The 24188-nt window shown below is 43.9% G+C and overlaps 1 protein-coding gene across 2 annotated transcripts in view; it reads right to left on the minus strand.

Annotated features, from left to right (window-relative positions):
• The window catches only part of NPFFR2 (neuropeptide FF receptor 2), a 333123-nt gene that overhangs the window by 35249 nt on the left and 273686 nt on the right, over positions 1-24188 (minus strand). For both annotated transcript variants that reach the window (XM_075337188.1, XM_075337182.1), the window contains exon 3: positions 9870-9969. In XM_075337188.1, the coding sequence (XP_075193303.1) occupies positions 9870-9969 (100 nt within the window). The remainder of the gene's footprint in view (positions 1-9869; positions 9970-24188) is intronic.

A 24188-nucleotide genomic window follows, 5' to 3' on the forward strand; every position in this document is an offset into this window, starting at 1 on the left:
GTATTAAGCCAGAGATTCTAAATGTCAGGCATGTTTGACCCGGCCATTAAGAATCTCCAATGAAGGGTTAAAAAAAAGACACTACAGAGAGAAAAAATACTTTAATAGAAATAAATACACAGACACATTAGAGACTCCATGTTTCTTACTCCCTGTCAGCCCTCCACGATCCATGGTCTTCTGTCTTCTTTCTCCTTCAACCCACGCAGCTCTGCTACATCAGGCTTCACTGCATGGGAGAAAGACGCTGCTGCCCCGTGCAGAAATCACTCAGTGAGAGTGACCACAGGCTGCCGGCTGTTAGCAGTGACTTCACCACTCACAGTCTGGTTGCCATAGCAACGATGCTCCGATCATGTTGTTACCGGTGCTGCTATTCACCGGCTGTGACAGCCAGTCCTTGCATGTGGGCTAACTCTGTAAAGAGCGCCCCATGCAGGAACGGGGAGTCGTCCATGTGCCAGAGCATGTCGCCGGTACACGGAGATACACAAACGATCACTACGTACTGGAGAGATGCCCTGACAGGACCTAGGACAGGACATGACGTCATGCCATGTGACCAGTCTGTAGCCAATAAGATAGTAGACACATGACTGATCACATGGCTATTTTGATGTCACAATAGGTCCTGTCATCACTGCTGGTTATCGGGAGGACACAGCGATTACCGATGAAAAAGCAGTGGGAGACAGAGTGCAGGACACATCGCGGGCACCGGTAAGTGTTATGGCAATGTTTATTAACTGTATGTGTACATTTATAATGTGTTTTTATGTGTTTGTGATTGCCTCTCATTGTTTTCAATGGGGTTCGAGAGGTTCGTCGAACGGCTCGTCGAACGGGGCACCGTTCGACGAACCGAACTCGAACTTTAGGGGGTGGCTCATCTCTAATCTTAACAAAAGCTAACCTATATTTACAATAATATCCCTGACTATTTTTTATTTTTATTACTATACCTTTTTCCTTTATCATCCAGACCTTTCACATTTCACAATTGCTCTTTAACCCACAACTAGAGATGAGTTAATATTTTGAAATTCGAACCTGCTGGCTTCACACAAATCTTAATATTAGTAAGCTTCTAATTCCCCTGACATAAACGTAGAGTAGAGGAAAGAGAACCTCCCTCGACCATAAGAGCTTATACACTAAAGAAGAGAGAGAGAGAACCCCACTGACCATAAGAGCTTACACTCTACAGGAGAGAGCTAGAGGATCCCACTGATCATAAGAGGTTACATCCTACAGGAGAGTAAGCCAACTCTGCTTACCATAAGAGAATACACTCAACAGAAAAGATGGAGGGCTTCACTGATCATAAGAGCTCACAATCTATAGGAGAGAGAGGACCATGCTGACTAAAAGAGCTTATACTATATAGAAGAGAAAGAAAATGAATCCTACTGACCATAAGTGCTTATAAACTATGAAAAAAGAGAGAAAGGACTTCACTGATCATGAGTTTACACTCTACAGGAAAGAGAGATAATACCCTGCTAACCTTAAGAGCTTATACTCTACAGAAGAACAAGAGAGGACCCCATGGACCATAAGAGATTACATACTACGGAAGAGAGAAGGTTGACCCCAATGAGAATAATAGCTTACACTCTGCAGGAGAGACTACACTCTACAGAAGAGATGGAGGACCCAACTGATCGCAAGAGTCCATACTATATATGAAAAAGAGAGAGGACCTTAGATTTCTTATTTAAAGGACATTATGGGGAAACCCAAACGGCCACGTAAAAAGATCTTAGCTACTTTCTGATGCTTCCGCAGTTTGGGAAATGGTAAGGTTTTTTTAGTGAACTGCAAATTGACACTCAACATTTTTAAGTTCACATGAGACCGCAAATTTCAGGAAATTTTACTTTAATTATATTATTACATTTTTCAAGAGTCAACACTGCATCAAATATTTATCTGCTCAATTACTTTTCACTGTCGTCACTCTATTAGTAAATGCTTATTGCAATCATTTGCTAAATGCCTTCTTTATGTCTAAGAAATATTCCATGTCTAAACTGCAACAACTTTTACTATGGAAACATGAAACGTAGACTCTTATTAGTCTTTCTTGCTAATGCCCTGTTCTTTTATGGGCTTTGCAATGTGTATAATTGGATCACAGATTTACAGATTTAATATATTGTAGTTTCATCCACAATCTTTATTACTGCGCTTGTGGCTGGATTTCTATTGAGCATAAAGGTGAGAAAATGAATAAATTCAGCCGCACTCGAGCTTTGTCAATCCCTTATGGCAACAGGTATTAGGTTTTATCTACAGAAAACAATATTTATTGTTAATGCCATATTTTTTCCTTACTTATTGTGTTGTGTTTTTCACCATTAAATGACTAAACAAATCCATGTAAAATTGTGTCTTACATAAATAAATGTTAGAAATTACTATCTAAAAATGGATTGTAAAAAACTCAAATAGAGGGAATTCCCTACAAAAATCCAAACATCTGTGTAGTAAAATATCAGATGTTAAGATGATGACTCAAATATTATGGCAAGATTAATAAATGGACTTTATCACATTGATGTATTTGGTAACCATTACTTACGACAGGAAAGTTGATGCATTAGGGTTTGTACATTACTCCCATATGTTTGGGTCCGTTTCTAATTTTGATGTTCAAAATAGTATTGAAAAGTAGATTTTTTTTTTAATGCATGGTGTTAAATATACTATCATATGACCACTACATAAAGTTTGTTTATTATGCTACTTAGTGAATGGAACAAAATGGGAGGGAGTTCTTCAAGGATTCAATCTGCCACCCATAGAGTCGGTATTTAATTGCCCATGTACATTGCCGATTTTTAATGGAGAAATAAAAGTAACATTTTAGTTTTATCTGGAATATCTTTAGCTGGACTTCTTTTTCCTTTCCTTTTGACTCTTAGGTACGGTCAGGCTGTCGTGAATCCCTGCTTGACTCCTAGATGCATTGAAAGAGGTTCATCTGGGCAAACCCAATAACGGTGAGCGGTTCCATGTTTTCTGTTTTCTCAAAACGGGAAGGAGGTCTTTTATTCATCCTGTTAGTGTCATTCTCTACAATCATTGCTGTCAAAATTCTTTAGTTATGGCTAATTCTTTTTTCACTTCCATATGCTATCCATTTGAAACAGAACACATGAACACCTTTTATTCTGTGAAAGAACTTCACATATTTTATTCCTATTGAAGGTCTGAAAAAAAAGTGAAGGTATGTCCTAGATTAGTCCGCTTTGTGGACCAAACTCATGGATCCTTGATGTGAATAGAATGTGTCTTCATATGAATGCCTCTTATTGATATTTTTGATGGCATACAGTTAGGTCCAGAAATATTTGGACAGTGACACAATTTTCGCGAGTTGGGCTCTGCATGCCACCACATTGGATTTGAAATGAAACCTCTACAACAGAATTCAAGTGCAGATTGTAACGTTTAATTTGAAGGTTTGAACAAAAATATCTGATAGAAATTGTAGGAATTGTACACATTTCTTTACAAACACTCCACATTTTAGGAGGTCAAAAGTAATTGGACAAATAAACCAAACCCAAGCAAAATATTTTTATTTTCAATATTTTGTTGCGAATCCTTTGGAGGCAATCACTGCCTTAAGTCTGGAACCCATGGATATCACCAAACGCAGCCTACAGCCGCAGCCTTAAGGTCTTGCTTGTTTGTGGGTCTTTCCGTCTTAAGTCAGATTTGAGCAAGTGAAATGCATACTCAATTGGGTTAAGATCTGGTGATTGACTTGGCCATTGCAGAATGTTCCACTTTTTTGCACTCATGAACTCCTGGGTAGCTTTGGCTGTATGCTTGGGGTCATTGTCCATCTGTACTATGAAGCGCCGTCAGATCAACTTTGCGGCATTTGGCTGAATCTGGGCTGAAAGTATATCCCGGTACACTTCAGAATTCATCCGGCTACTCTTGTCTGCTGTTATGTCATCAATAAACACAAGTGACCCAGTGCCATTAAAAGCCATGCATGCCCATGCCATCACGTTGCCTCCACCATGTTTTACAGAGGATGTGGTGTGCCTTGGATCATGTGCCGTTCCCTTTCTTCTCCAAACTTTTTTCTTCCCATCATTCTGGTACAGGTTGATCTTTGTCTCATCTGTCCATAGAATACTTTTCCAGAACTGAGCTGGCTTCATGAGGTGTTTTTCAGCAAATTTAACTCCGGCCTGTCTATTTTTTTTAATTGATGAATGGTTTGCATCTAGATGTGAACCCTTTGTATTTACTTTCATGGAGTCTTCTCTTTACTGTTGACTTAGAAACAGATACACCTACTTCACTGAGAGTGTTCTGGACTTCAGTTGATGTTGTGAACGGGTTCTTCTTCACCAAAGAAAGTATGCGGCGATCATCCACCACTGTTGTCATCCGTGGACGCCCAGGCCTTTTTGAGTTCCCAAGCTCACCAGTTAATTCCTTTTTTCTCAGAATGTACCCGACTGTTGATTTTGCTACTCCAAGCATGTCTGCTATCTCTCTGATGGATTTTTTCTTTTTTTTCAGCCTCAGGATGTTCTGCTTCACCTCAATTGAGAGTTCCTTAGACCGCATGTTGTCTGGTCACAGCAACAGCTTCCAAATGCAAAACCACACACCTGTAATCAACCCCAGACCTTTTAACTACTTCATTGATTACAGGTTAACGAGGGAGACGCCTTCAGAGTTAATTGCAGCCCTTCGAGTCCCTTGTCCAATTACTTTTGGTCCCTTGAAAAAGAGGAGGCTATGCATTACAGAGCTATGATTCCTAAACCCTTTCTCCGATTTGGATGTGAAAACTCTCATATTGCAGCTGGGAGTGTGCACTTTCAGCCCATATTATATATATAATTGTATTTCTGAACATGTTTTTGTAAACAGCTAAAATAACAAAACTTGTGTCACTGTCCAAATATTTCTGGCCCTGACTGTATATACATACAAATAACATTTTCTAGCTAAGCTTATGTCCCATGACCTACAGTCATGTTTTTACATTATAAATGTATTAGTAAAGCTAAGTGCCAAAAAAATCCTTCCTACATAGGGACCTAACCTATATAAGTTTGTATTACTGTATATTTTGACTATCAGCCTGACAACTTGAGTTGCACCTCCCTTAAAGGATCATTCTTGTGAGTTTTTATATTTCTATCTATGTTAGCAATCACTTGTTTGTGTAATGAGCGTAGTAACATGCTCACTGTCACCGTTTCCTGCTGTTTTCAATGTCGCTCCTGTCCAGTGTTATGTGACCGCATTTGTGACGGGCCAAATCACATACTGTATTTGTTTAGAGCAGAGGTCACAAGGTTTTGGAGACGAAAATGAGGCGAGAGAAGTCTCTTAGAGTAAAATTGAGAAAATTCTAAAAGACAGCCTATGATTTTGCAGGTCATAAATGCGGTTCATGAGCACCTCTGAAAATGTCAGAAAAGAGGAACTGGTCTATGCCTGCACTCATTAGTCACGCATACACAAATGATTGCTAACAAAGGGGGAAATAACTTTTAGAATTGTTCCACACCATTTGCTAATCTGCACAGTCTGATCTGATGGGTGTCTGCAGACCATTTTTGGTGCTTTATTTGAAGCTGCAACCACCAGCTTGTTTGATGAGGCTGTCATTTTCTTAGGGTACCGTGTCACTAAATGACGTACCAGTGATTCCGACCACGATACGACCTGGTCAGGATCGCTGGTGCGTCGCTACATGGTCGCTCAGCGAAGGAAAAAATCCAGCATCATGGAGATTTTGTAGAAATAAAACTTGATTTTATTGTAGCAGAAAAAAAACATGCAGACTGTGCAGTGGGCACAGAGGCACAGGTGAAAAATGTGGGTTAGCCAACGCGTTTCGACCAGAGAGTCTTATTCATGGCATGTGATTTACCCCAAACTGATTCAGTATTTAAGACCCGCATCACACATCCGTTTTTTTTGTACGTGTGCGGTACATATTTGCACGTACCGGAGACACGTACACATGGAGACCCATGTTATTCAATGGTAGATGGCACACACACGTAAAATCACACGGAACGTGTGTCCGTGTGATAAGTACGTGTGTGCGCTTTTCTGCACGGACGACATGTCCGTTTTTGGCCGGCAGAACGCAGGCACGGACCCGCTAAAGTCTATGGGTCCGTGCCTGCATGGACCGCACACGGAGTATGTCCGTGTTCAGCACGTTTCGTGCGTGTGCATTTTTACACTAGCGATCTTATTTTTATTTTTTTTTAAATTAAATTCAGTATACTTACCTTTTTTTCTGCTGTTCTCAGTCATACTTACATTGGCGCTCGGGTTTTTTTTTCCCCCGTCTCATACCGCTTCCCGATCACCAGCGCGGCGAGGAACAGCTGTGCAGAAAATACGCGGCAACAATTACTTTGAGTATGCTCCCCATACTGAGAATACCAGCCTTCAGCCGTGTGACTTTACCCTGGCTGGTATAAAAATTGGGGGGATCGCACGCCGTTTTTTAAATTATTTATTTATTTATTTTACTGCACAGTATAGACACGCCCACCGGCTGCTGTGATTGGGTGCAGTGAGACAGCTGTCACTCAGCGTGGGGGGCGTGTCTGACTGCAACCAATCATAGGCGTCTGTGGGCGGGGAAAGCAGGGAATACGAGATTGATTAATGAGCGGCCAGCATATTCAAAGTAATTGTTGCCGCGTATTCTCTGCACAGCTGTTCCTCGCCGCGCTGGTGATCGGGGAGCGGTAAGTATGAGAGAGGGCTGCTCACTTCAGTCACTCGGGGGATTAGCGGTCACTGGTGAATCCTTCACAGGTGACCGCTAATCAGTACGCGGCACACAGACAGAGCCGCGGCATGACAATGAAGTCGGGTGAAGTTCACCCGAGTTCATTTTCATCGCGCAACTCTGTCTGCTGTCAGCCGACATGTATCAACGACATTATGCAACATACAAATGGACATTCCACACGGACATTCCACGTACACATACACGAGCATTTTACACCCAAACACGGACATTTTACACGTACACACGGCTCGCATACGCCATCACACGGATGCCATACGTACCGGAGAAACGCCCCAAAAAAACGGAACACGGACCCGAAAAACGGACCGTGTCACACGGACGTTTTTTATGAGGAAGTGTGTTTTAGGCCTAAGAGGTACACATTACACACCATGGGATGTACTTAGTGCTCAATTAAAACTAAAACCATAGAGGTGTGCATTCCCAGTGACCAGATGCACCAATAACATGTAGTGGGGATAAAAACATGTATGTAGAAAACCACACTATGAAGAATGAATAAATAAGATTGGAAAAAATATCACAGAAACATTGGATTTGTATGTAAAAATGGTAAATCCATAATGAGAGAAATACAAAACATCTTTCAATACTATTATAAATCATTTCCATATAAGACATACAGCAATAGATTTGGAATGATTATTGGAAGCTGAAGATAACAGAGAGCAAACATGAGAGAGATGTCTATTAGTCCTGTATGAAGCAGTTATCAAGTTCACAGTTAATTTTATATTAGTACATAAAATATATCTGAATGTTAGATAGTAAATTCCTGCACAGAAGGAAAAAAAAAAACCCAAAAAACACCCATCGGGTTACTAAGCAAAGCGCTTTGCTTAGTTACCCGATATTTACCCTGGCTTTGTGTGCAGAGAGCCAACCCTAAGCGGTGTACGCTGGTAACCAGGGTAAATATTGGGTAACGAAGCAAAGTGCTTTGCTTAGTTACCCGATATTTACCCTGGTTACCAGTTTACGCTCCTTACACAGAGTCGGTGCTCGTTGGTCTCCCACCGTTAAACACATTGATGTGTGTTGCACAGTGGGAGACCAACGAGCAAAAAATTAACCAGAACAGTGTGTATCGATCAGCATTTTCACAGCAGGGGCCAGGTCGCTGCTTAGTGTCACACACAGTGAGATCACTGATGAGGTCACTGGTACATCACAAAACCTGTGACTCAGCAGAGATCTCACTATGTGAGAAGTACCCCTTAGTCAATCACACATTTAGTTCTAATTTCACACCTACACAGTAAGGAACAGCAGCTGCACATGGCCCCTGTGGAAATGGAACCGTCACCCAGCACGGTTCAGAGACACCGCTATGATCAGATGGTGCAAATTAACATATGGAGAGGCAGTTTTTATTAAAAGTTATTTTCTTAGCTATGGAAGGGAGTTAGGCTCTTATGAACATGTTGCAGAACTATTTGAATTTCAACTGAAAGGTGGTGGTTATAGATGAGCGAATACATTATAGTGGATATGAATTCTACTCGAATGTAAAAAATCTGCATTCACTAAATGTAGTAATTTTTGTAATACACTTCTGCGCGGATTCATCAATATGGCATCTGTTAGCTGAAATTTTCCTACACCTTAAAGGCCATTAAAATGTTAAAAAATAAAATAAATATTTATACTAAACTCACCACTCACCTCATCAGCCTGTCTAGCCCTTATCATATCTTCTGATCCCTCACCACTTGCACAGAGAATTCTGCACATGCATGAGAAAGGTCACAGCGCACGTTGGGACTTCATGATGCTGGAACCTTTAGTACACTTGCTGGGATTCTATCGTGAGGAGCGGGGAAGTTAAAGGATGCACAGGGGGCTGGATGTGTGGCTGTTAGTAGCAGAGGGACTGGATGTCTCGGTTGTCTACCTTCTATTTTGACACTAGTGACAACCTTAGGACTGGAGCCTCCCATCTCCATCTAGACTGCTCAGTTAAATGAGATTTCCTTTCCTTTGGTGTCTCATCATTTAATTTCAGTTTTGCTGCCAGCAGCTCTGAGCAGGGCAGGTCAGCTGTTGTTGCTTTGGGCCTATTTGGGTTAAATACTGGAGCCTTCCCAGCAGACCCTGCTACTGTTATAATCTATTTCTACTTTGGCCAGCCTGGTGAAAGGAACTGCTGAGGTTTTCACCTGTGCCCATCCACCTGGTACTGTAGAGTCAGTCTGCTATGGTGAAGATTGGTGTTTTGTACCCTTTTGTTTATTCCCCCCATCTGTCTTTCCTTTCCCTCTGTGTTTATTAGTTGGGTGGTGAGTCTAGTGTACTCGTCGGCCTACTCACTAGGCAGGGTGAGTTTAGGGCCAGCTGAGGGACCCAGGTACCCTGCTCACTAACAGGTTGAAGGAACCTGTAAAGGAACGTTAGGGAGCTCAGGGGTCAGCTTGAGATGAGTGCAGGGCGTGCCCCCTCATCCCTCTCCCTAGAGGCAGGGACCTCCGTTGTATTGTAACCCCAGTGTTTCTTCCTTTTTATGTTGTTTTTTGGTAGTGCGTCAGATGCCCTTTGATCTGATCATGTGTCACACATTATTTGCGGACATATTCTACTCTGTGCGTGACATAGGAGAGGTGAGCACTGAGCAGTGACATAAGTGCAAGGATTTTATTTTATACCAATTACTTTTATTATGCATTATGATGCTCTTAATATTATCATATTTCCTGGGCAAATCCGCACAAACAGGAAATTCTAATTTTGCCTCATCCGGTCTAACGGTTATGATACAGTAGCTTATTTATGGAAAAACCTGGTCACAGATTTCTTTCTATACCGTATCAACCAGGCTCTCCTTTTTTGAACCTAAGTAAATGCAATTATTTATTTTTAGCACATATTTTCAGGCTCTCACGATTTAAAAAAATTATTGATTAACCAGAGTATAATATTGTACAATGATCTTTTTTGTGCATTTTACACAAAGTTCATAAAGGTAACAATAAATAAAGCAAAATGTAAGACACCTATCATAAATATTTAAAGACTAAAGGAAGATAGTGAGTTAAAAATGACTTACCTGTCGACAGCTATTGCCACCAGTGTGAAAACAGAGGCAGAAACAGAAATTCCTTGAACCATCCCACTCATTTTACATATTGTATTTCCAAAGGGCCAACCTTTGAAGAGAAAAAAAATGAGAAAAATGCTTTGCACTTTTAATACAGATTAAATTATCAATTGAAAACAGCAAAATGTGTAAAGTGTCAGTCACAAATGCATTCCGGGATTAAGGACTTTTTCATAATAAACATTTTGTACTCAACCTTGAAACCTATTACTCCAAAGCTTTCAATACCATTTTACCTAAACTGGAATTTGTATTATTGTTTCCATTTTTCACTAAATGGTTTGAAAATAGTTTGAGTCGATACAAAGCAATATTAATTTCTAAACAGCTACAAATAAGATATGTGAATCGTTGTGATTCCAGGAACACCCTTTTTAGCAAACCACATACATTAGCAGAAAAATCATTAGCGTTTTTTTTTCAGTTTTTTTTAATTAAATGTTGTAACATGAAAGTTTTGATTGGCTTATTATGCAAATGTAGCAATTTGCATATTAACATCATTTCTACAAGTTGCTCTAATTTAACCTTAAAGAGTTATTCCTATCTCCAAGATTGTATCCCAATATGTAGTAGGTGTAATAATAATAATAATAATAATAATAATAATAAAATTAGCAAATACCTCCAATTAGAAATGTGGTATAGTTCTTCTGATATAGCCATATCTCTTACCTCATGTGCGGGGCATTGAAGCTTAGCTATCCAAGTTACAGCCACTCATAAAGCGGGCTTTAAACGCTGCGACATCGCTAGCATTTTCTGGCGATGTCGAGCGCTCTAGCACCCGCCCCCGTCGTCCGGCTGATATGTGGTGATCGCTGCCGTAGCGAACATTATCGCTACTGCAGCGTCACATGCACATACCTGCTCCGAGACGTCGCTCTGGCCGGCGAACTGCCTCCTTTCTAAGGGGGCAGTTCATGCAGCGTCACAGCGACGTCACATGGCAGGCATCCAATAGAAGCGGAGGGGCGGAGATGAGCGGACGTAACATCCCGCCCACCTCCTTCCTTCCGCATTGGTGGTGGAGGCAGGTAAGGAGATGTTCGTCGCTCCTGCGGTGTCACACACAGCGATGTGTGGTGCCGCAGGAACGAGGAACAACATCGCTAATAAGCAGAAAACGATTTTTTGTTTCAGGATGACCTCTCCACGGCAAACGATTTTGACCGCTTTTGCGATCGTTTAAGGTCGCTCATAAGTGTAACACACTGCGATATCGTTAATGACGCCGGATGTGCGTCACAAACACCGTGATCCCGATGATAATTCATTAACGATATCGTAGTGTGTAAAGCCCACTTTACAGTTAATTAGTCAGTTAGTTGCATGTGGTCCTATCCATGGATACCTAAACTAAAATGCCAGCACATGAGGTTAATGACCTAGCTTATCAGAAGAACTATACTACATTTCTAATTGGAGGTATTTGCTAATATTACTATTATTACACCTACTACATATTGGGATAGGATCTTGGAGATGGGAAAAGCACTTTAAAACTTAAATGTATTCAATTAGGAAATGTGGCAGACAAAAGTATAAAAGTCAATCTTCCGCAAGTGAATTATGTTAATTTATACACTTGTTAACTCAAAGGGGATATCCTCCAGTAGATAGTCACTTAATAAAAGCACAAGGTGCTGCATAGGTTAAAAAAATACACTAGTTGAGATGAGTAAATATACCTGAGCAGAATTACATTTTACTTAAATTTTTGTGGATTTTTTTGTAATTCACTTCTGCATAGACTCAGCTAAAAGTAAGCTCATTGGTAGAGATGAGCGAACCGGTCCCGGTTCGGCTCGCGGTCGGTTCGCCGAACGGAGGTCCCGTTCGAGTTCGGCTCGTCGAACGTTCGACGAACCGAACTCGAGCCAATAGGAAACAATGGCAGGCAATCACAAACACAGAAAAACACCTAGAAAACACCCTCAAAGGTGTCCAAAAGGTGACAAACAACTCACAACACAACACAAACACATGGGAAAGTGACAAGGACATATACTCATGCGAAAACAAAACAGCTGGACAAGGAAAAAGAGGAGGACACACAGATATAGGCATGGCACGCCCTTCTAAAGTCATGTAAAACACCGCAAGGTGACTCCAAGCGGAGTCTCCCTTTTTTCCAAAAATTGGGCCCCACACACACCCACCCCTTCAGTGGCAGCACTTGTGCCCCAGTTGTACACTTCACAGCTAGATTTGCATCAAGCACATTCAAAAATACGCCATTCTTATCCGTCCCCAGGATGACACCGGGGTAGGTAGCAAACTCTTTCCTGATCCCAGCTCTGTTCATTTTGGCTTCTTTTAAAAACAATGTAAGCAAGGGTTACTCCAAGCGGAGTCTCCCTTTTTTCCAAAAATTGGGCCCCACACACACCCACCCCTTCATTGGCAGCACTTGTGCCCCAGTTGTACACTTCACAGCTAGATTTGCATCAAGCACATTCAAAAATATGCCATAATTAACCGTACCCAGCATGACACCGGGGTAGGTAGATAAAGTCTTTGCTGACCCATGACTTGTTCATCTTCGCTTCTTTTAAAAACAATGTAACCAAGGGTTACTCCAAGCGGAGTCTCCCTTTTTTCCAAAAATTGTGCCCCACACACACCCACCCATTCAGTGGCAGCACTTGTGCCCTAGTTGTACACTTCACAGCTAGATTTGCATAAAGCACATTCAAAAATACGCCATAATTAACCGTCCCCAGGATGACACCGGGGTAGGTAGCAAAGTCTTTCCTGATCCCAGCTCTGTTCATCTTGGCTTCTTTTAAAAACAATGTAAGCAAGGGTTACTCCAAGCGGAGTCTCCCTTTTTTCCAAAAATTGGGCCACACAGACACCCACCCCATCAGTGGCAGCACTTGGGCCCTAGTTGCAAACAGGATGTTTTCATTTGCATCAAGCACATTCAAAAATACGCCATAATTAACCGTCCCCAGGATGACACCGGGGTAGGTAGCAAAGTCTTTCCTGATCCCAGCTCTGTTCATCTTGGCTTCTTTTAAAAACAATGTAAGCAAGGGTTACTCCAAGCGGAGTCTCCCTTTTTTCCAAAAATTGGGCCCCACACACACCCACCCCTTCAGTGGCAGCACTTGTGCCCCAGTTGTACACTTCACAGCTAGATTTGCATCAAGCACATTCAAAAATATGCCATAATTAACCGTACCCAGCATGACACCGGGGTAGGTAGATAAAGTCTTTGCTGACCCATGACTTGTTCATCTTGGCTTCTTTTAAAAACAATGTAACCAAGGGTTACTCCAAGCGGAGTCTCCCTTTTTTCCAAAAATTGTGCCCCACACACACCCACCCATTCAGTGGCAGCACTTGTGCCCTAGTTGTACACTTCACAGCTAGATTTGCATCAAGCACATTCAAAAATACGCCATAATTAACCGTCCCCAGGATGACACCGGGGTAGGTAGCAAAGTCTTTCCTGATCCCAGCTCTGTTCATCTTGGCTTCTTTTAAAAACAATGTAAGCAAGGGTTACTCCAAGCGGAGTCTCCCTTTTTTCCAAAAATTGGGCCACACAGACACCCACCCCATCAGTGGCAGCAGTTGTGCCCCAGTTGTACACTTCACAGCTAGATTTGCATCAAGCACATTCAAAAATACGCCATTCTTATCCGTCCCCAGGATGACACCGGGGTAGGTAGCAAAGTCTTTCCTGATCCCAGCTCTGTTCATCTTGGCTTCTTTTAAAAACACAGCAAGCAAGGGTTACTCCAAGCGGAGTCTCCATTTTTTCCAAAAATTGGGCCACACAGACACCCACCCCATCAGTGGCAGCACTTGGGCCCTAGTTGCAAACAGGATGTTTTGATTTGCATCAAGCACATTCAAAAATACGCCATAATTAACCGTCCCCAGGATGACACCGGGGTAGGTAGCAAAGTCTTTCCTGATCCCAGCTCTGTTCATCTTGGCTTCTTTTAAAAACAATGTAAGCAAGGGTTACTCCAAGCGGAGTCTCCCTTTTTTCCAAAAATTGGGCCACACAGACACCCACCCCATCAGTGGCAGCAGTTGGGCCCTAGTTGCAAACAGGATGTTTTGATTTGCATCAAGCACATTCAAAAATACGCCATAATTAACCGTCCCCAGGATGACACCGGGGTAGGTAGCAAAGTCTTTCCTGATCCCAGCTCTGTTCATCTTGGCTTCTTTTAAAAACAATGTAAGCAAGGGTTACTCCAAGCGGAGTCTCCCTTTTTTCCAAAAATTGGGCCCCACACACACCCACCCCTTCAGTGGCAGCAGTTGTGCCCCAGTTGTACACTTCACAGCTAGATTTGCATCAAGCACATTCAAAAATACGCCATTCTTATCCGTCCCCAGCATGACACCGGGGTAGGTAGATAAAGTCTTTGCTGACCCATGACTTGTTCATCTTGGCTTCTTTTAAAAACAATGTAACCAAGGGTTACTCCAAGCGGAGTCTCCCTTTTTTCCAAAAATTGTGCCCCACACACACCCACCCATTCAGTGGCAGCACTTGTTCCCTAGTTGTACACTTCACAGCTAGATTTGCATCAAGCACATTCCAAATCCACAAGCATTTACTCTCCCCAGGATGACACAGGGGTTGTAAATTCCTTCTGGATCCATGACTTGTTCATTTTGATGAACGTCAGTCTGTCCACATTGTCACTGGACAGACGCGTGCGCTAATCTGTCAGCACACACCCAGCAGCACTGAAGACACGTTCAGAGACAACGCTGGCAGTTGGACACGACAAAATCTCCAAGGCGTAAGTTGCGAGCTCTGGCCATTTTTCTAGGTTTGAAGCCCAAAAGGAGCAAGGCTCCAGTTGCACAGTCATGGCATCGATGTTCATTTGGAGATACTCCTGTATCATCCTCTCCAGCCGTTGACTATGTGTCAGACTTGTTGTCTCTGGTGGCCTTGCAAAAGAGGGTCTAAAAAAATTATGAAAAGATTCCATAAAATTGCTGTTACCAGCACCAGATACGGTCCTACTGGTACGGGTAGACTGTTGAAGATGACGAGACCGTCCCACGTTTGTCAAGTTACAACTGGGAGATTCCCTCCCTGCACCTGCACGGTTGTTTGGTGGAAAAGCCGAGCTAAGATCGAGTAACAGCTTCTGCTGATACTCCTGCATACGTGCGTCCCTTTCTATGGCTGGAATTATGTCACAAAATTTGGACTTGTACCGGGGATCTAATAGTGTGGCAATCCAGTAGTCATCATCACTTCTAATTTTGACAATACGACTGTCATGTTGGAGGTAGTGCAACAAAAAGGCACTCATGTGTCTTGCGCAGCCATGCGGACCAAGTCCACGCTGTGTTTGTGGCATAGAGGTGCTACCCGTTCTTTCTTCCTCTGACATCTCCCCCCAACCTCTTTCAACTGAAATTTGACCAAGGTCTCCCTCATCCGCTGAGTCTTCCATGTCCATGGACAGTTCGTCCTCCATTTCTTCATGTTCTCCTGCACCTTGCTCAACATTTCGCCTGCTACTATGCGCCCTTGTCGATCCCTGTCCCCCATGGTCCCATGCCTGCTGCGTTGGTGATGATGAACGTCTGGACCTTGGTGATGTTGTTGTCCCTTGCGCATATGAATCCTCCTGTAGTTCCTCCCCTTCATGTTGTCCCACCCCCTGACTCCGAATAGTGTTTAGCGTGTGCTCCAGCATGTAAATGACTGGAATCATCATGCTGATAATGGCATTGTCAGCGCTAAACATATTCGTCGCCATGTCGAAACTGTGCAGAAGGGTGCATAGGTCCTTGATCTGAGACCACTCCATCAGGGTGATCTGCCCCACCTCTGCATCTCGTTGGCTCAGGCTATACGTCATGACGTATTGTACCAGGGCTCTGCGGTGCTGCCACAGTCGCTGTAACATGTGGAGAGTTGAATTCCAGCATGTCGCCACATCGCATTTCAGGCGATGAACCGGCAGGCCGAAAGACTTCTGGAGCGATGCAAGTCGCTCTGCTGCGGCGCTTGAACGGCGGAAGTGAGCAGACAGTTTTCGTGCCCTGTTCAGAAGGCCATCTAGGCCGGGATAATGTGTTAAAAATTGCTGGACGACAAGGTTCAACACGTGAGCCATACAAGGTACGTGTGTCACCTTGCCTAGGCGAAGGGCCGCACCCAGGTTTGCAGCATTGTCGCACACGGCCTTACCAGGCTGCAGGTTGAGTGGAGACAACCATTTATTAAACTCGGACCGCAGAGCTGACCACAACTCCTCAGCTGTGTGACTCTTATTCCCAAGACATGTCAAGCTAAAGACCGCCTGATGCCGCTGCGCTCTGCTGCCAGCATAAAAATGAGGCGTGCGTGATTCCTTCTGCGCAGTGAGAACGCTGGTGGCCTGACCAGGCAGGCTTGGGGCGGAGGTGGAGGACCCAGATGAGGTGGAGGATGCAGAAGCAGTGGCGGAACTTGGACAGACAGAGGATTGACACACAAGTAGTGGGGACGGCAAGACTTGTGCAGCAGACCCTTCACCATCTATCACCATAGTTACCCAGTGCCCAGTCAGCGACATGTAACGTCCCTGTCCATGCTTACTGGTCCAAGTATCGGTGGTGAAATGCACCCGTTCACACACAGAGTTTCTCAAGGAAGCGGTGATGTTGTGTGCGACATGCTGGTGTAGCGCGGGCACACCTTTCTTAGAGAAGTAGTGGCGACTAGGCATCTGGTACTGGGGCACAGCGACAGACATAAGGTCTCTAATATCCTGTGTGTCCACTAGGCGGAAAGGCAGCATTTCGGTAGCCAACAGCTTACAGAGGGATAGAGTCAACCTCTTCGCTTTGTCATGGGTCGCAGGAAGTGGCCTTTTATTTGACCACATCTGAGGGACAGAGATCTGGCTGCTGTGTGTAGACGGTGTTGAGTAGGGTGTCCCTGGAAAAATGCAGCTTTGTGAGGAAAGTGCAGGCGGAGACATGATGTTGCCTTCATCCAAAGTTGGTGCTATCGATGTCTGAGAGAGCTGTACACACTCACTTGTTTCCCCTTCCAAAACAACTGACGACCTACCAAGCAAACTGCCTGTTGCGGTTACAGTGGTGGAAGTTGTGGGTGGAAAAACAGGCGTGACAGCTGTCCCAACAGTCCTAGAAGATGACGAGCGCGCGGATGCACTGGAAGGGGCAGGCGGTGGATAGTTTGCTCCGCTAGGCCGCATTGCAGCACGGTGAACTTCCCACCGGGCCATATGATATTTATTCATGTGACGATTCATGGAAGAAGTTGTCAAACTGCTGAGGTTTTGACCTCTACTAAGACGACCATGACAAATTTTACATATCACATAATTTGGGCGATCTTTTTCTATGTCAAAAAAGGACCAGGCTAGGCAAGGCTTAGAGGCCATGCGACCTGTTGATCCACCCCGAATAATGCTCAGAGGCAGAGTGGTGGCTGAGGATGCAGTTGTAGACGTGCTACCAGTGCTCCGACTCTGTCCAGGAAGGCGCAAGGTAACTTCGTCGTCGGTTGCATCCTCCTCCACCGCCTCTGTTGACCTCCTCGAGTGCCTGACTGGGGGTTGACAGTAGGTGGGATCTAGAACTTCATCATCAATTGTTGTGTTTGCACTCCCCTCCCCCTCTGACCGAGCCTCTTCTTGCCCTGACCGAATATTTAAGTTGTCATCCCAATCGGGTATCTGCGTCTCATCTTCATCAGAATGTTCCTCATTGTCTATAACCACAGGTGTTACAGTTTGTGACAAAGGGTCAACATTATGCTCAGAAACTTGTTCCTCACGGCCTGAATCCGAGTCACAAAGGTTCTGGGCATCACTGCAGACCATTTCCTGTTCTGTACTCACTGTAGCTTGGGAGCAGACCTCTGATTCCCAGGCTATAGTGTGACTGAACAGCTCTGCAGACTCAGCCATCTCAGTTCCACCATACTGTGCAGGGCTGATGGAGACTTCAGAGCTGGGAGAAATCAAGTGTGATTGGGATGACAACTCAGAGGACTGGTGTTTTTTGGATGCGGTACTTGAAGTGGCTGAGAGGGCACTTGTTGGACCACTTGAGATCCATTCAAGCATTTTCCTTTTTTGCCCATCATCTACCTTTCTTCCTGTTGTTCGTGTCCGTAAAAAAGGGAGCACATCGGATTGTCCATGGTAAGTAGTAGACATCTTACTTTTGCTGGTAGAGGGTCTATCTTCAGCAGATGATAATGGAGCTTTGCCACCTTCCCCACGGACAAAACCTTTTTTGCCTTTTACACCACGCCTCTTCCCCTTTCCACCAGCATCTGTCATTTTGCCACTCATGTTGATTGCGACAAGATTGTGGACTGAAAATGTGGTAGTGGTGGTCTAGCTTTATTAACAGCAGAATAATAAAGAATAAATATCCCTGACAATGCAACTACAGGCCTTAAACTGGCAGCAAAAATTGCTAGTATAATGGCTTAGTTATAATGAGTTGGAGTGTGCAATGTAGGCAGACGCGCTCTGCAAATGTCTTTGCACTAGTGGGACTATAGCAAAGTCCAATAGCCACGCATAGGATGCCACTAGGTACACTGAGTGTTTGCTAGTATAATGGCTTAGTTATAATGAGTTGGAGTGTGCAATGCAGGCAGACGCGCTCTGCAAATGTCTTTGCACTAGTGGGACAATAGCAAAGTCCAATAGCCACGTATAGGATGCCACTAGGTACACTGAGTGTTTGCTAGTCTAATGGCTTAGTTATAATGAGTTGGAGTGTGCAATGCAGGCAGACGCGCTCTGCAAATGTCTTTGCACTAGTGGGACTATAGCAAAGTCCAATAGCCACGTATAGGATGCCACTAGGTACACTGAGTGTTTGCTAGTGTAATGGCTTAGTTATAATGAGTTGGAGTGTGCAACGCAGGCAGATGCGCTCTGCAAATGTCTTTGCACTAGTGGGACTATAGCAAAGTCCAATAGCCACGTATAGGATGCCACTAGGTACACTGAGTGTTTGCTAGTATAATGGCTTAGTTATAATGAGTTGGAGTGTGCAATGCAGGCAGACGCGCTCTGCAAATGTCTTTGCACTAGTGGGACTATAGCAAAGTCCAATAGCCACGTATAGGATGCCACTAGGTACACTGAGTGTTTGCTAGTATAATGGCTTAGTTATAATGAGTTGGAGTGTGCAATGCAGGCAGACGCGCTCTGCAAATGTCTTTGCACTAGTGGGACTATAGCAAAGTCCAATAGCCACGTATAGGATGCCACTAGGTACACTGAGTGTTTGCTAGTATAATGGCTTAGTTATAATGAGTTGGAGTGTGCAATGCAGGTAGACGTGCTCTGCAAATGTCTTTGCACTAGTGGGACTATAGCAAAGTCCAATAGCCACGTATAGGATGCCACTAGGTACACTGAGTGTTTGCTAGTCTAATGGCTTAGTTATAATGAGTTGGAGTGTGCAATGCAGGCAGACGCGCTCTGCAAATGTCTTTGCACTAGTGGGACTATAGCAAAGTCCAATAGCCACAGATAGGATGCCACTAGGTACACTGAGTGTTTGCTAGTCTAATGGCTTAGTTATAATGAGTTGGAGTGTGCAATGCAGGCAGACGCGCTCTGCAAATGTCTTTGCACTAGTGGGACTATAGCAAAGTCCAATAGCCACGTATAGGATGCCACTAGGTACACTGAGTGTTTGCTAGTATAATGGCTTAGTTATAATGAGTTGGAGTGTGCAATGCAGGCAGACGTGCTCTGCAAATGTCTTTGCACTAGTGGGACTATAGCAAAGTCCAATAGCCACGTATAGGATGCCACTAGGTTCACTGAGTGTTTGCTAGTATAATGGCTTAGTTATAATGAGTTGGAGTGTGCAATGCAGGCAGACGTGCTCTGCAAATGTCTTTGCACTAGTGGGACTATAGCAAAGTCCAATAGCCACAGATAGGATGCCACAAGGTACACTGAGTGTTTGCTAGTATAATGGCTTAGTTAAAATGAGTTGGAGTGTGCAATGCAGGTAGACGTGCTCTGCAAATGTCTTTGCACTAGTGGGACTATAGCAAAGTCCAATAGCCACGTATAGGATGCCACTAGGTACACTGAGTGTTTGCTAGTGTAATGGCTTAGTTATAATGAGTTGGAGTGTGCAACGCAGGCAGACGCGCTCTGCAAATGTCTTTGCACTAGTGGGACTATAGCAAAGTCCAATAGCCACAGATAGGATGCCACTAGGTACACTGAGTGTTTGCTAGTATAATGGCTTAGTTATAATGAGTTGGAGTGTGCAATGCAGGCAGACGCGCTCTGCAAATGTCTTTGCACTAGTGGGACTATAGCAAAGTCCAATAGCCACGTATGGGATGCCACTAGGTACACTGAGTGTTTGCTAGTGTAATGGCTTAGTTATAATGAGTTGGAGTGTGCAACGAAGGCAGATGCGCTCTGCAAATGTCTTTGCACTAGTGGGACTATAGCAAAGTCCAATAGCCACGTATGGGATGCCACTAGGTACACTGAGTGTTTGCTAGTATAATGGCTTTGTTATAATGAGTTGGAGTGTGCAATGCAGGCAGACGCGCTCTGCAAATGTCTTTGCACTAGTGGGACTATAGCAAAGTCCAATAGCCACAGATAGGATGCCACTAGGTACACTGAGTGTTTGCTAGTCTAATGGCTTAGTTATAATGAGTTGGAGTGTGCAACGCAGGCAGACGCGCTCTGCAAATGTCTTTGCACTAGTGGGACTATAGCAAAGTCCAATAGCCACGTATAGGATGCCACTAGGCACACTGAGTGTTTGCTAGTGTAATGGCTTAGTTATAATGAGTTGGAGTGTGCAACGCAGGCAGATGCGCTCTGCAAATGTCTTTGCACTAGTGGGACTATAGCAAAGTCCAATAGCCACGTATAGGATGCCACTAGGTACACTGAGTGTTTGCTAGTATAATGGCTTAGTTATAATGAGTTGGAGTGTGCAATGCAGGCAGACGCACTCTGCAAATGTCTTTGCACTAGTGGGACTATAGCAAAGTCCAATAGCCACGTATAGGATGCCACTAGGTACACTGAGTGTTTGCTAGTATAATGGCTTAGTTATAATGAGTTGGAGTGTGCAATGCAGGCAGACGCGCTCTGCAAATGTCTTTGCACTAGTGGGACTATAGCAAAGTCCAATAGCCACAGATAGGATGCCACTAGGTACACTGAGTGTTTGTTAGTATAATGGCTTAGTTATAATGAGTTGGAGTGTGCAATGCAGGCAGACGCGCTCTGCAAATGTCTTTGCACTAGTGGGACTATAGCTAAGTCCAATAGCCACGTATAGGATGCCACTAGGTACACTGAGTGTTTGCTAGTAAAATTGCTTAGTTTAAAAAAGTTGGAGTGTGCAATGCAGGCAGACGTGCTCTGCAAATGTCTTTGCACTAATGGGACTATAGCAAAGTCCAATAGCCACGTATAGGATGCCACTAGGTACACTGAGTGTTTGCTAGTATAATGGCTTAGTTATAATGAGTTGGAGTGTGCAATGCAGGCAGACGCGCTCTGCAAATGTCTTTGCACTAGTGGGACTATAGTAAAGTCCAATAGCCACGTATAGGATGCCACTAGGTACACTGAGTGTTTGCTAGTATAAAGGCTTAGTTATAATGAGTTGGAGTGTGCAATGCAGGCAGACGCGCTCTGCAAATGTCTTTGCACTAGTGGGACTATAGCAAAGTCCAATAGCCACGTATAGGATGCCACTAGGTACACTGAGTGTTTGTTAGTATAATGGCTTAGTTATAATGAGTTGGAGTGTGCAATGCAGGCAGACGCGCTCTGCAAATGTCTTTGCACTAGTGGGACTATAGCAAAGTCCAATAGCCACGTATAGGATGCCACTAGGTACACTGAGTGTTTGCTAGTAAAATTGCTTAGTTTAAAAAAGTTGGAGTGTGCAATGCAGGCAGACGTGCTCTGCAAATGTCTTTGCACTAGTGGGACTATAGCAAAGTCCAATAGCCACGTATAGGATGCCACTAGGTACACTGAGTGTTTGCTAGTATAATGGCTTAGTTATAATGAGTTGGAGTGTGCAATGCAGGCAGACGCGCTCTGCAAATGTCTTTGCACTAGTGGGACTATAGCAAAGTCCAATAGCCACGTATAGGATGCCACTAGGTACACTGAGTGTTTGCTAGTATAATGGCTTAGTTATAATGAGTTGGAGTGTGCAATGCAGGCAGACGCGCTCTGCAAATGTCTTTGCACTAGTGGGACTATAGCAAAGTCCAATAGCCACGTATAGGATGCCACTAGGTACACTGAGTGTTTGCTAGTATAATGGCTTAGTTATAATGAGTTGGAGTGTGCAATGCAGGCAGACGCGCTCTGCAAATGTCTTTGCACTAGTGTGACTATAGCAAAGTCCAATAGCCATGTTTAGGATGCCACTAGGTACACTGAGTGTTTGCTAGTATAATGGCTTAGTTATAATGAGTGTGAGTGTGCAACGCAGGCAGACGCGCTCTGCAAATGTCTTTGCACTAGTGGGACTATAGCAAAGTCCAATAGCCACGTATAGGATGCCACTAGGTACACTGAGTGTTTGCTAGTGTAATGGCTTAGTTATAATGAGTTGGAGTGTGCAACGCAGGCAGACGCGCTCTGCAAATGTCTTTGCACTAGTGGGACTATAGCAAAGTCCAATAGCCACGTATAGAATGCCACTAGGTACACTGAGTGTTTGCTAGTATAATGGCTTAGTTATAATGAGTTGGAGTGTGCAATGCAGGCAGACGCGCTCTGCAAATGTCTTTGCACTAGTGGGACTATAGCAAAGTCCAATAGCCACAGATAGGATGCCACTAGGTACACTGAGTGTTTGCTAGTATAATGGCTTAGTTATGATGAGTTGGAGTGTGCAATGCAGGCAGACGCGCTCTGCAAATGTCTTTGCACTAGTGGGACTATAGCAAAGTCCAATAGCCACGTATAGGATGCCACTAGGTACACTGAGTGTTTGCTAGTATAATGGCTTAGTTATAATGAGTTGGAGTGTGCAATGCAGGCAGACGCGCTCTGCAAATGTCTTTGCACTAGTGGGACTATAGCAAAGTCCAATAGCCACGTATAGGATGCCACTAGGTACACTGAGTGTTTGCTAGTGTAATGGCTTAGTTATAATGAGTTGGAGTGTGCAACGCAGGCACATGCGCTCTGCAAATGTCTTTGCACTAGTGGGACTATAGCAAAGTCCAATAGCCACGTATAGGATGCCACTAGGTACACTGAGTGTTTGCTAGTATAATGGCTTAGTTATAATGAGTTGGAGTGTGCAATGCAGGCAGACGCGCTCTGCAAATGTCTTTGCACTAGTGGGACTATAGCAAAGTCCAATAGCCACGTATAGGATGCCACTAGGTACACTGAGTGTTTGCTAGTATAATGGCTTAGTTATAATGAGTTGGAGTGTGCAATGCAGGCAGACGTGCTCTGCAAATGTCTTTGCACTAGTGGGACTATAGCAAAGTCCAATAGCCACGTATAGGATGCCACTAGGTACACTGAGTGTTTGCTAGTATAATGGCTTAGTTATAATGAGTTGGAGTGTGCAATGCAGGTAGACGTGCTCTGCAAATGTCTTTGCACTAGTGGGACTATAGCAAAGTCCAATAGCCACGTATAGGATGCCACTAGGTACACTGAGTGTTTGCTAGTCTAATGGCTTAGTTATAATGAGTTGGAGTGTGCAATGCAGGCAGACGCGCTCTGCAAATGTCTTTGCACTAGTGGGACTATAGCAAACTCCAATAGCAACAGATAGGATGCCACTAGGTACACTGAGTGTTTGCTAGTCTAATGGCTTAGTTATAATGAGTTAGAGTGTGCAATGCAGGCAGACACGCTCTGCAAATGTCTTTGCACTAGTGGGACTATAGCAAAGTCCAATAGCCACGTATAGGATGCCACTAGGTACACTGAGTGTTTGCTAGTATAATGGCTTAGTTATAATGAGTTGGAGTGTGCAATGCAGGCAGACGTGCTCAGCAAATGTCTTTGCACTAGTGGGACTATAGCAAAGTCCAATAGCCACGTATAGGATGCCACTAGGTACACTGAGTGTTTGCTAGTATAATGGCTTAGTTATAATGAGTTGGAGTGTGCAATGCAGGCAGACGCGCTCTGCAAATGTCTTTGCACTAGTGGGACTATAGCAAAGTCCAATAGCCACAGATAGGATGCCACAAGGTACACTGAGTGTTTGCTAGTATAATGGCTTAGTTATAATGAGTTGGAG

Source organism: Anomaloglossus baeobatrachus, chromosome 1 (genome assembly GCF_048569485.1).
Source record: "Anomaloglossus baeobatrachus isolate aAnoBae1 chromosome 1, aAnoBae1.hap1, whole genome shotgun sequence".
Taxonomy (NCBI): domain Eukaryota; kingdom Metazoa; phylum Chordata; class Amphibia; order Anura; family Aromobatidae; genus Anomaloglossus; species Anomaloglossus baeobatrachus.